The 14,440-nt window shown below is 31.9% G+C and overlaps 1 protein-coding gene across 1 annotated transcript in view; it reads right to left on the reverse strand.

The window, feature by feature from the left end:
• Positions 1 to 332: 332 nt before the first annotated feature.
• LOC143048413 (dorsal-ventral patterning tolloid-like protein 1) overlaps positions 333 to 14,440 on the reverse strand; it is a 28,531-nt gene continuing 14,423 nt past the window's right edge. Inside the window, exons 2-7 of the mRNA XM_076222095.1 lie at positions 12,348 to 12,386; positions 4,986 to 5,167; positions 3,446 to 3,611; positions 3,157 to 3,192; positions 2,603 to 2,728; positions 333 to 1,556 (exon numbers count right to left, since the gene is read on the reverse strand). Coding sequence (XP_076078210.1) covers positions 1,378 to 1,556; positions 2,603 to 2,728; positions 3,157 to 3,192; positions 3,446 to 3,611; positions 4,986 to 5,167; positions 12,348 to 12,386 — 728 coding nt within the window. The 3' untranslated portion in view covers positions 333 to 1,377. The remainder of the gene's footprint in view (positions 1,557 to 2,602; positions 2,729 to 3,156; positions 3,193 to 3,445; positions 3,612 to 4,985; positions 5,168 to 12,347; positions 12,387 to 14,440) is intronic.

A 14,440-nucleotide genomic window follows, 5' to 3' on the forward strand; every position in this document is an offset into this window, starting at 1 on the left:
TTACCTTTCTTTCTCCGGAAGAAAATACTTTGAAAATGCAAATGTGCAGTGAAAAAGAGTGTATCGTGATATTTAAAAGTGCAAAGTGCTATTTTTCCATGATAAAAATTAACGAAATTTGTAAGATTTTTTTTAAAAACAGGACGGACCACGACTTTGAAATTAAAAACAAGTGCCATTATCTAGCGTAACAAAAATGTTTCTCTAATTTCTCCTAAATGTATTATTGTATGTTGGTTCTTTCGTCATGTTGTTCTTGAGATCATCTGAGAAATTTAACTTTCCATTCGGAGGTCTCCCCAATTATCCTACAACAAAAAACAAAACAAAACGAATTTAAAAAAATGTTTTATGTAAAAATAACATATGAACTATAATACACAAACCATAGTTATTTCACAGATTAAAGCAAAGATATGCAGTAAATGTACAGTTGTTTAACAATTAGAATCTTAAATGATTAAAAAGAACAGATTACATTGACATTTAAAAAAAAGAGTAATTAAGAATAACCATTATAGAATCAGATTTCCAACATGTCACAAATGTATGTTTTCAATCAAATCAGATTGTAATAAACTTTTTGACAGTTTATGAAAAAACGATGAACTGAACTTCTTTAATTCACGTTTTAATTAATTTAAGTTAAAAAAAATCCGGTCGATTCAAACGGCCACGTCGAGTGCAAAGGGCTATATTGTGGCAATATCGATTTTTGTTATAACCGAAACTGCACAAGAAAAATTGAATGGGTAATGCAACTCAATTAGTTTGTATCCTACATAAAATAGACTTGCAAATAGGCAAGTATCACTTCTTATCATGATGAACTGTTTGGCATAGCTGTGGGTATATTTAATAATAAATCACCATGAAACCGCTCACATGTGATGCACACACGTCCGTGGATTTCATGTAAGGCTTAAATTTAGTACTAGGACTTTACAAGGCAAACCGTTTTGAATTGATTTGAATATAACAAAATCAAAAGAAAACATATTATATCTAAGCAGTTTACCAATGAATATTATGAACGACACACAACTGATTTCCACAGTGTATGTGTTATACCGATGAGTTAAGTCGTAAAACATTAAACCTCTTAAAAGCAACATATTACATTCTGTTTGGTCATGATATATAATTGATATAACAACATTCGTTTGTATTCATTTCACCTAGGAAGACATGGACGTATTTTGGGATCAGTGCTATCATTTGTGTTTCTATCATTGATGCAGTTCAACGTGATTTACATTATTAAACCTTAATGTTGTAGTCAACTTCTAGGAGTAATATAATATTTCAGGCATATTTGAAATGGAAACGGTCATTCTTTTTAATGATACAAATGTTATGACTAAATAAGAATTTTCCTCATTTATGCCAAGCAATTTTCGCTTTCTTTGAATTTCCAGCTAGTGGATCCATCTCTAAGTTTCCTTGCCTAATTGCTTTAAGTTTCCTGTATCTTTCATATAGACATGAAAAGACAAAAATTCCAATTGAAAGAAATGATCCTATGCCGATACTCATTCCCATAAGCTCAGATCGACCTGAAAAAGTAAACATAAGTATGCATTACTTTAAACACTATCTAATAGGCTGTAAACACAATGTCAATGATAGCCCTTTTTGAAACATTTTGGTATACAATTTGGTAAAACTGATATTTTCTGATAAAAGGCCACTTGAAATCAACTGAGATAAAAGATTAAAAAAGGATAATTTTTAACGTTCTCGTTTAAAACAAAGCTCGTCAAAGTATCAGGTCTATAGATTTTGACGCAAAACGCGCGTTTCGTCTACATAAGAATCATCATTGTAATTGATGAAAAAAATATTGGAATGCCGGTTAAAAGCAAATTTGTTGAGCATTACAACCCAAAAATTCCAATTACCAAATTCAAATATGCAATTTATGCTTTGGGGAGATAAATACTTAGTGTTGCAACTTATTTAGAACTTAAACAACAGTAGATTTACAGGTTATGAACATTGAAATGATATTCCTGTATAAGTGCTTTCTACTGGGCTTGTGATACCCTTGCCGATTGAACCTCCAACAGTACTGACATGAGCTTATATACAACAATTGTGTCGATGTCTCTGCTAGTAAAGATTTCTTCACAAAGGGTATTACCCGCCCAGTAGTCAAAACTTGTGTTGCCATAAGTTATCATTGATTTAGTCATAGCTATACATTAACTGTTCTGTTTACAAGACTATGAATATTTCGAAATACTATAGCGTTTCTATCTCAGTCAAAGACACCTTATCTTTATTTGGTGAAACTTTTCCAAATTTTGAAATGCAACAATAAAGTGCTGTTACAAACGTCTCAATGAATCTTGCTTATAATATTTCTTAAAAATAGTGTACTTATGTTATTTAATCGTTCACCTTCCAAACTTAAAACGTCAAAAACGCACTTGTATAGCTTTATTTCGAAAGTTAAAGACAAACATCCGATTTTAAATTCAACGTGTATGTAGGGTGTTTTATTAAACCTTTATTACTGTCGATAAGTGTTATGTTATCAATGGTTTGAAAGATCACTATTACATATCTGTATTAAGTTTGTTATTGTTAGATTACTCACTAAATGGTAGTCCAGTGCACGCAGACTCGTCACAATCACTGCACCCACAATCCTCGAACCCATCACATAAATAGGCCCGCGTTAAACATATACGATTGTCACATTCATATTGAAAACTTTTACAACCTGTAAAATAATGAAAATGATAGTACATTTGGTCAACATTAATTATGATTTTATAAATCTACTAGTGTTGATAGTCAGATTGAAATATATTTCTTTTATAGACAATTGTAGACTGGTATTTTTGTTGTGTGTATCGTGTATCTGAGATCGAATTGGCCGTTTCAGAATAATATTCGTGTACTTGTTTCTGGTTTGCTGCAAGCCAAAGTACTCGGAAGTCAGTCAAAAGTCTTGAAAGCCAGAAGTGCATATAAAAAGTGGTGGATGAAATTGGAGAGTTTCATTTCTTTCTGAGACTTGTGTCCCATATCAATTGGTACAACAGAACTATTTTTCTGAGTGTATTGAATGAATGCTTTATCAACGCATATACGTTCTTTTAATATCAGCATATTGACATTGATAAAAAAAATAGTAAGTATACTCACTTTCTAAAGGTGAAGAATAATTACTTATGACTGAACCTGAAACAAACAAACAAAAATGACTTTTATAGTTTAAAACAATTACTTCTATCATTTTCATCAATAGCTAATATTAAAACTTTACTATAAGTGACTAGTATGGTATCTTCTTTTTGTTTCTCAATCATATCTTCATGGTGGCTTTTTTTATTTGATGATATTGATTCTTTTTCGATTTTGTATACTAGTACTCTATGTTGGTACACAGTATGATTATAAATTACAGAGATATAATTTTGTACATTATTCATACCTGCGTATACTGTAGAAAGTTTTGCTGTCAAACCGGAAGTTGTTATCTCTCCATCACTTTTAAACTGAACCCACATCCACCGAGCAGTGGAAGTGACTATGGAATTAGTTAACGTTGTGCATGTTTTACCTAATACTTCATCTGCGCTATCACTACCGTCCCTTACCTAAAATAACGTAATTCTGTTTAGTTTCAGATTCAAAATGAGAATTTAAATTATAAAACAATATTTTCTTACATTAAATGGGGTTTAGGTTTTGATACCTTATACCAGATTTATTGTATACGTTTGCTTTATTTTGTATTCAAAACCCCCAGGTCAGTTGCGCTATCGGTTTATTATCAAATGTGAAATTTTATTAGTTAAATAAACAATCAACATTTTGAATGAACAAAGCACATATTTAGTATTTATGAACTCAAATGAAATTCACAATTGATTTGTTACTCCCTATACCCCCGAAACACTTCAGGGGTAATATCCAAAAATTGTGAATAATACAATGTGAGCTTTGATATCCCTATCAATGAACACTTGCACATCGTTGCATCTGTGTCCTTAATTAATGTGAATACAAATGTTACATATACTTTGATGAGACAGTCAACCAACGACACAAATAATCAAAAAACATCTGGAGGTCAACTTACAGTCTTCAGCTAAAACAGTTTTCTATACATAGGTCATGTTCTCAATTTCACAGAGTCTAAATAATGGCAACAGTAGTATACCGCTGTTCAAAAGTCATAAATCGATTGAGAGAAAAGAAATATTGGCTACAAACTAAAACCGAGGGAAACACATCACTTATAAGAGGAAAACAACAGAACAAGTGCAACAAATTGAAACCAAAATTTAAAAGAGCTGCAATCATCACCATGTAGTCGTTATGTCAGTTTTCAATTTGATTCTGTTATAACAATCTAGACAAAATATGTCTCCCTTTGCCAAATTGTAGACTTGTTCTAAATAAAGGCAGCAGTAGAATACTGATATTCAATAGTCATTAATCGAATAAGCGAAAATAAATTAAATCGAGGGAAACACATCAACTATAAGAAGCAAACAGCGGAACAACAGAAACACTGAACTGCAACAAAAACAAACACAAACATACATAGAAACGGACTTATTGACAACAACTGTCAAATTCCTGATTTGGTTCAGGACATTGGAAGAAAAAAATGTACTGTTGTCCGTGCAAAGCATGATTCTTTTGATTCGTTCATTTTCGTGGGTATAAGTTTTTCATAGAATGAGGAAAAATTGTGCTTTTACTGATATTTTATTTCGAGGTTTTGCATAGTCCTGATTACAATCCCATAGAAAATATATACATCGACAAATAAAACATAATATAATTTGATTTTTTTTTAAATGATTCTACGCATTTTGCTCAAATGAATTTGCTCTACCTGCGAGATCTTCATTGTCAATAACAGTTTTGGCACTCCAACCAAGGAAAACAACTCGAACAAATTAACCTCTATTACGGAGTTTGTAAATAGACTATTTTCTTAATAACACTAATACCCTTACCGTTATATAGTCTACACAACTTCCACTTAACTCCTGACCTACAAAGGACGATATGTTGAGTTCTACACGATATCCACTATCTGCTTCAACTACCCATATACAGTTGGAATAAGGAGCATATGAGTTTGATATCGATATACTACTGGTAGATGAACTACCAAGTTCTATGTATTGTCCACAAGCTGAAAAAAAAATACATTGATTATTCCCAAAAAGTAGATGCTCTTTTTAAAACCCGCAGTGTTTGTTATAGATTACAAAATCACTAGAACACACCCGCGAAATCGCGGGCATATACAGCTTGTGAATTGTTGTTGGATGATTTTTTGTAAAAGATATTATGTATGAAGAATTTAATAAAAGGTATCAAAAGCCCTCTCCCTTTTTCCAAAGTCCGATATTTGTTTCTTTTCTGTTAAATTCAATTATAGTCGTGTTTCTGGCCGACCACAATTATTCTTCTCCTTTGCTACAATGCTTCTTTTGGTAAAAGTCAAATCAAATTAAAAATTTGCACCGTTTCAAACATGAAATAAATGTAACTGCTTATATATAGACCATTATTAGTATAATAAAATATGCTTCTAGGACAATCCATGAGTGCCTTTTCTTTTGAGAGTCTTATTAACATATACCGATGGTAGGATATGAATCATGTATAAATGACTAAGACCGACTTAGTCTAATTTGAGGGGTGGTCGGACGGGTTCTGATCCCGAAATCCCAGGCTTAAAATCATGAAATCCCGAGATGCAGAATTTAAAGAAATTCATATCCCGAAATCCTGAATCGAAAAAAAAATATTCCCGGATTCCGTAAGGATCAATCCCCAAATCCCGAGCTTAAAAACACCCGATCCCGACGCCCCGAAAAAGGTCCTGTCTCCCTCTAATCTCTACCTTACTTCATTTTTCCCAAATCACTATTTTCCCTTCCAACCATAAATTTTTATGCCCCATTTATGGACATTATATTTATTAGTCTGTGCATCCGTACGTTCGTTCGTTCGTTCGGTCGGCCGTCCGTCTGTCCCGCTTCAGGTTAACGTTTTTGGTCGATATAGTTTTAAATGAAGTTGAGCATGTTTTACTTATCAATTATGCAAGTGGTATGACCCCTTGAATAGTAAACATTTCAAAGAAAACAGTAGACAGAATACAGAGAGTCTCTATATATTGAAGTAGTATAATCGTAGTTTACATGTAGATAAACGCGAAAAATAATTGTCCTCTATAAGGAGGTATAATAGTTGTGGTTCTTGCGATCTAAACACCATGATATTGAGAACGCTCTGATTGGCTTATTTATTTTTCATTTTTGTTATCTATCATACGATTGGTTGTATTTGTGCATGTTTCAAACCGGAAGTCTTATCTATGACTAAAATTCAGTCTGATGACGGAATCATATCCGGACTCCTTTTTTGTCGTTTTTCTCCCAAAATAACTCAATCTGAATAATCATAAGAATGGATGACAAATGCGACTATGCATGTTACCTATAGGACATAGAGGCATGATGATTGATTTATTGTGGAAGGAAGAGAAGCGACACATAAAATGAGGTCTTCTCGTTTAATAGTATAGATGACATTTGTTTGCCTTCAAATACACCTTTTCTATTCGAATGTATTTTTCTTTCGTTATCGTTCTTTTGCTCATACACGCATTTGCAACTTGTTTTCATAATTCGGAAATATGTACAATAAATTCCAACATCAAAATCTTTCTCAGTTTTTTTGTACATATTCAAAGCAGATAAATCGCCAAAAAAAAAACAAACCTGAACTACAACTATTTATGTCATCAGTGTTTAAAAAAAATAACCCATCTTTGTTTTATTAGGGAATAAATGACTAAAACAAAATCACCTCGTCCCAAATCCGAAATCACACATATAATAGGGCAAAATGATTATTTGATCGGGTAATTAATGAGGACGATGTAAGGTTAAAAAATGGACACAGTTTACTAAGCTTTATCAGGGGGGAAATAATCAGATTACTTAGTTACTTATTTAATCTATTATATTCATTGACCTTGATTTGTGTTTATAATCATAAGAATAAACACACGAATTTGTATTTTTAAACAGATCTTTCAGGGGTATAATGATAATCCTCTTAAGAACTAGGTGACGTAAAATGCCTATACTGCAGGAAAAATGAACACGTTTGGTCAATCTAATCTTACTTAATGAGTCTTGTAGCCTGTCTGGAGCAGGGCATTGATCAACGCTTTTGGTTTGATATAGATTAATCTTTTTGACAAGTATTGTGTTATAGGTTTGGTGTAGAATAATCTTTTTGACAAGTGCCGTGTTAATACGTTTTATGTAAATTTCAAAAACAAAGGTAATGAACTCTAGCAAATAGTAATCAAAGATACCAGGCTTATGATTTGAAACGCCAAAAACCTGAATGGTTGAATAAATTTCGCTTTATTTTGAACTTCAATAAGCTAAATTAATAGGTATAGTAGTAAGTTCATTTAATATTGATAAATCCACTAACACATGTGAAAAACTAGTATTAAACATGATTTACTTTGAACAAAAATTTATTTGATAAAACAAACTTTTAAAACATACCAGTAATAGATGATTTATATGAATATGAATAAATGTATATATAATGCATAGGTCAATTGTCCCTGTAATTATAACGATTTAAAGATCCCATTGTCGTAGGAGCCATAATGGCTGGGTGGGGGTCTGCGAGTACTTTCCTATCGGTGCTTTGTTTTTCTTTAATTTGGCTTTTGTGCTTCGTACAGGTGAAATACGTGAAGCCATTTCAAACTGATTTTTACAATTTGCTATAAAGTTGTACCGTTACAGCAAGGGTGAGGATTGAGCGGTCACAGAAACGTTTAACTCTCCACATTATTGATGTCGCTGTTCCCAGTCGGGTGCCTATAATTCAGTGGTTGTCGTTGGTTCATGCCTGTCATATTTGTTTTTCGGAAATTGAATTGTTATATTTAGGCAGTTACTTTTATTGTTAGAATTGTTTCACATTTTTCATGTCGTGTTTTTTTTATTGTTGGATATATAATATCGACTTTTTATCGTTGTCTACGGCCACATTGTGGCCTATAATTGGTGATGTCCACGTTATTTGAATTCTGGTGGATAGTTGTCTCATTATATATCTACTATTTATCGCAATTGTCAAGATGATATGATGAATTATTGAATAAAACGATACGTATTCATGACTACTGGTTTAAAGAGAGAAGAGGTTAATTGCCATTTTTGAAGTAGAAATAAAATTGAGAAATTGCTGTTCAATATCGAGAAACTAATTTTTCCTGGACATTTGGTAGGGTAGAAATACAAATTTCATAAAGGATTTTTGTCTAGTTCTGTTGGAAATTAGAAAATCATAGACTATATTTGTAAGGCTTTTTTAACTAATGTATACTTGATTTTGTTCTTATTTTACTTGATTCACGCATTGATTTCAAAACTGAAAATATATATGTTAAAAGAAATAATGTCAAAGTGAATCGACAGTTTGGTGTTGAATGAAGACATATACAATAAAAGACACCGTTTTATTTTACAGAACACTTACGCTAACAATTAATGACGAAGACATTTCACTCACGACTATTCAATTGTGATAGATATTGTAGAAATATAATTGTATAATTCATTGCACAACACACTGTTATAAATTATATCATTATCCGATAATTTAAAAAGATTTGAGTATTTAACACTCTCTTCTGAATGCTTAAGTTTATGCACTAATTTGAAGTCTTATGTGGTTTTTGAAGTATGTTTTATAATATTGTATACGTACATAATTGAATTAAAAAGCCCAAAACAATCGAGTAGGTTATGATTCAAATTGCATTCTTAGCCCAACATAATTATGTCATTTACAAAGACTGATTTATTGTATGCTATTCGTCCGTGTTTGTCATATCTATTTATTCAATTGATCATCGAGTATGATAGTGTTTAGTTTGCTTTGTTGAAGACTCACACGTGTTACATCATAATATTTTTTTCACTATGGTGTTATAGATGTTTTCTTCTACTTTCAAAACCACTCTTAATGTCAGATTTACAAAAGAATCCCTGTTGAAACTCTAATATAATGACCATTGGCTTAACGATTAAAATACTAGTATCATCTTTTAACTTACTTTGAATATTGGGGTCACAATGATCCATATTTGCTGTTTATGGGCGTTTTATTATTCATTCATTTACATGTATTGTCACGGTTTAAGTTTTAATGTTTTTTAATTGTTTTGACTGTTAGCACAGTGTGTATTGAGCGTTCAATGTTCCACTTTTGCTACCCATCGTATTGTTCCTATCAATACTTAGAACTAAAATGCAAGGAATACAGTCTCGTTTTAATGCATCAATAGAATTATTATTTCCAATGAGGTGATTTTCATTCAAACCAAAAGATATTTCTATACCGTGTGGCAACTTCTTATGTCTTGTAGTCATGAAGACTTCGATTATTTTCATACAAAGATAATTCACCATGTTTGTTATTTTGAAGTCTTTTTTCCTTGAAAAGAGCAATAATACTTTTTTAGTATTCCAGTACAGATGGTATCTATTAGTCAAATGTTGTAGCAAAATAGTGAGACAGTTAAACCATGACCAAAAGGTGTATGTGTCTATCTGTATTGCAATCTCGTGCTCAAATACATTGATGTTAAATGCAACGTTAAGTATAAAGATAGCATTGTTCGATTGATATTTATCTTATCCAGGTTTTAATTCATGAAGTTAATTGTACCAGCTAACGCAAATTAATGATGTAATAACCCATTAAATCAATTAAAGTTGATTTGTTAAATTAGGTCCAAACAAAGGAACGTTTTTATCGCATAGATTACAATGATCTTTTTGCTGTTACAGTATATCAAAAGGCATGAATTTGGCAGTGTTATATATACACAGGGGCAACGAGGATGGGTTCAATATGATGAAGATTATTGTAATTATATCGATGAAAAAAAATAAGTTTTACATTGCAATAATACATTGCTTTACCTATCTTCAAAATAAGTCAAAGGGTTTGGCGTCTATACTAAGAGAGATTCGGTCAACTTTCTGCACTGAATTCAAATCAAGAATCCAAAAAAAAAAACAGAACCAAAGAAAACTTGATCCTGCTCTATTGTTTTGGACACAGATGACACTGACAAAAATAACCAGTCTAAACCAGTCTATTGTTATCAATTAAAATTCTTATTTATCGTAACTCGCTTAATCGATATAAACTCCATTTTAATTGGATTGATTTTGTTATTTGCGTCTATATTGGTTGCAGTCTTTTTGACATATTCAGCCTACTATTGAGTCACACAACATGAAAAAACATTAATGATCAAAATGTTAGAAAATACCAATGAGGCCATTAAAAAAATTAAGCAGTAAATAGTTAACAAAGGTACCAGGCTTATAATTTAATACGACAGACATAAGACTCACCTGTCAAACTCATATCAAAATAGTTATAAATCCAAAGAAGTACAAAGTTGAAGAGCATTGAGGACCTAAAATTCCATAAAGTTATGCCAAAGTATTTCAAAATATTCATAATTTTGTAAACAGGAAATTTATAAAAATGACCATATAATTGATATTCATGTCAACACCAAAGTGCTGACTACTGGACTGGTGATACCCTCGGGACGAAACGTCAACCCGCAGTGGCATCGATCCAGTGGTGTAAATATTTATCAAAGGTACCAGGCTTATGATCTTATTCGCCAGACGCGCGTTTCGTCTACATAAGACTCACCAGTGACGCTCAGATCAAAAAGTTATAAAGTCAAAGCTGTACAATGTTGAAGAGCACAGTAAAATGATACAATCATGAGACGGATAAAAGACTTCACGGATAGACAAACAACCGTCCTCAAAATACTAAACAGAAAACAAAAGACTGTGCAACACGACCCAAACCAACACGTCAGGTTTGCTTACATGTGTCACTAGTTGTATGTTTTTGTCTGAAGTTAAGGATGAATCATTTTAAAAACATTTTTTCTTATTTTTCATGTCTGAATCGATATAATATTTTTTTATGATTTTAAATAATTATTAACGTAATTCTGTTTTATAAAGTGGCGGATCTTGAAATGTTAACAAGAAGGACCTGACTGCCTTACAAGGGGGTCCGCTTCAGGCATGCCTTGGTGACTTCCTAAATAATCAATCATTTTTTTTCCACACAAGAGGGGGCGGGCACCGTGGCCCCCTTAAACCCGCTTCTGTTATATGTTATTATATATTGCATGTCTACCATAAGCATAGGTCTACTTCGTTGTCAATATAATGGAATTTGATGCGAATGTCATACAAGTGAGAGGTTTAGCTAGCTTTTAAACCAGGGTTTTATCACCATTTTCTACATAAGAAAATGCCTGTACTGAGCTGTACTAAGTCAGGAATATGACAGTTGTTATCCATTAGTTTGATGTGTTTGAGCTTTTGATTTTTCCATTGATTTAGGACTTTCCGTTTTGAATTTTCCTCGGAGTTCAGTATGTTTGTGATTTTACTTTTTTTTCAATGCATGTGCATAATAATACATAACCAAGGAAAACGTCAAGAAGTATATACAATTTAAAAAAAAAATAGTTAAATTACGCAATATGTCAAAAAAAAAATCTCCACATATTTTTTTATCAGGTAGTTATATTTAAACATTTCATATGACCTCAGATGTTTTCTTTAACAAAATTACATGTATCTATTCAACGGTTGACTAGCTTTAGATACATTAGTAAGTTTACTGTTTGGTTAAATCATTAATCCTCTAGTAATTATATTCGATTTTATATGGACAGCGAACAAAAGATCTTTTTGTCACTTTTTACTTATCCTTTGCAGAGTGTAAATTATATTTGAAGTTCAAATTGTTTTTGTTGAAATAAAGGCTTTAATCAAACTATCGTCCTAAATGTTTACCTTATTAATCTCAACATTTGAATAAATTCTAACGAATTTATCTTAATCATCTACGAACTGGCTTGCCATCTATTCTGGCCATAACCATTATAATAGCTGATCTGCTCTTTTCATATTTTGATCTCTAAATATGCTTTAGTAATAACGATCAACGATAAAAAAAAAAACAAAAAAAACAAAAAAAAAACAAAACAGATGAACAACAAATAAAGATAAGGCAAAGGCAAAAATCATTCGGAGTTCCGCAGACCGTCGTATAGTTCATATAGTTTGGGGGTTTTGACTCGGTCATCACATTGCATTTCCATGACGACTCACCTACATATTTTTACATGTATTCTTTTGCTATCATCAAATAATTCCCATAAAAGGATAAGATTAGCTAAATCAGTAGTAGTAAAATCTTACCTCTGACTAGTAAAACGAAGCATTGAAGCCAAACTGTTGCTGAAAAATAGAAATATATGTATGAATACAAAGTTAGTGTTGATACATGGTATGACTATAAGGAACTGCTTAATGGTTTTATCCTTGTATTTACATTTAAGCTTTCAATACATTGTATTCTGTCAACAGTTTACAAATAGCGAAAAGTGCTTTACAAATATTGTATTGGGACAGAAAACGTTACTGTTCATTGGTTCTGATGAAGGTTCCGTGTTTTATTTGACAGAAAATGCATTTATCGTGGATTTATATTCGTTTTATTTTTCCAACCACGATTTTCGGAAGATTATTTCTACCAGAAAACTGAGTTGTTAGTCTAGAAAGACAAATAAATGTAAATATATATAGATTAGATCGTTTGGTTTCCCGTTCGAATGGTTTTACACTAGTATTTTTTGGAGGGGCCCTTTATAGCTTGCTGTTTGGTGTGCACCAAGGCTCCGTGTTGAAGATCGTACTTTAAGCTATAATGGTTTACTTTTATAAAGTGTGACTTGAGTGTAGAGTTGTCTCATTGGCACTCGTACCACATCTTCTTATATCTATGAATATTATAGGTTGGATCTACCCTTTCAGCTCAAACATACTATTCTTCCTCCGCTCAAACATAAAAAATCAACGGTATTCTTAAATGAATAAAATTAACGGTGTCGTTTTAATTGATGTTCACGATGTTTCATGTAATATCTTATTGTTTTTAGACTTAAAATAATCGTGTCTATGGCATATCATCGTTAGTCTCTGCAAAGCTCAACTGTCACTATCAAACTTAACTTGACCAATATCCAAATCAAGGTCAAGGTTTTCTCTGACCGTCCATGATATATCAAATAACATGACATCGTCCAAAATCACCGAAACTTTTTCCAAATCATTTGTTGTCAGAATTCTCATTAAAGTCCATCCAAGTCTTCAGAAAGATAGGATGATATTTTATTCTGAATAAGACTATTGACGGTTGTCACTATAAAAAAACTCCATCAAAAACTTTGAACAAGAAACCTTTGATATTGACAAGAGACGATTTAGAACTTGATATAGTGCATAGACTTTTGTCTACTGATGATATCGCTCTTGCCAATCTCAATAAGATTTTTACAGTGTAAGGTACTATTTTTAGGACAAATTGTATGAGCTCCAACTCAAAATATGGACAATTTCATGTTAAGAAGGTGAGGAAAAGTTCAACCTTTAATGATAGACAAACATTATTTATCACAGCAATGAAAATATTGATTCTTATTTTCCAATTGCATGACCAAAACAGATCGAAATTAGAACCTTACTATGGGTAGGAATAAGTCAATTTCGAAGTATGGAAGATTTCCAAAATGAAACATTAACGACATAAAATTATGACTTTTTGTATAACCAGTTCAATTTTATAAATTTGATTTTGTGACTTTTTGTCTAATTCAACTAAATAAAATTGAGAATGGAAATAGGGAATATGTCAATGAGACAACAACCCGACCAAAGAGTAGACAACAGCCAAAGGTCACCAATGGGTCTTCATCGCATGCAGCGAGAAAATTACGCACCCGGAGGTGCGCCGCAGCTGTCTCCTAATTATTAATGTGTACTTGTTCAGTGAAAAAGGACATCATAGCCGACTCCAAAACATATAAATTAATGTGCAGTTTTGTCTTCTTTTTTCGACTTTTTGTGTGTGCCTCTTTCTGTTTTCCATGAAGTATATGTCCCTTTATGATATTCGTTTCAAATTCAAATGAAAGAAACACTCTAGAATATTTTTTTGTACTGGACGTTCTGTTGCAGTATTTGTTACTGATTGAATAAATGGTATATAATAATGGTTCCTACGGGAACTGTTATATAGCGTTATTCATAACAAAGGAAATGTTTACCTAAGATGTTACATTAATGTTTTCTTTAGAACATGATTAATGAGACTATATATCAATACACGCATAAAACGTAACAGCGTAACTAACTATTATAGGTCTAAAACATGTAATAGGATGATACTTCAAAGTATTTTATTATTGTTATACACGCTAATGACAATGAAGTTTGCATTCAATTATCTTTTT

This window comes from Mytilus galloprovincialis, chromosome 10, assembly GCF_965363235.1.
Source record: "Mytilus galloprovincialis chromosome 10, xbMytGall1.hap1.1, whole genome shotgun sequence".
NCBI classification, from domain to species: domain Eukaryota; kingdom Metazoa; phylum Mollusca; class Bivalvia; order Mytilida; family Mytilidae; genus Mytilus; species Mytilus galloprovincialis.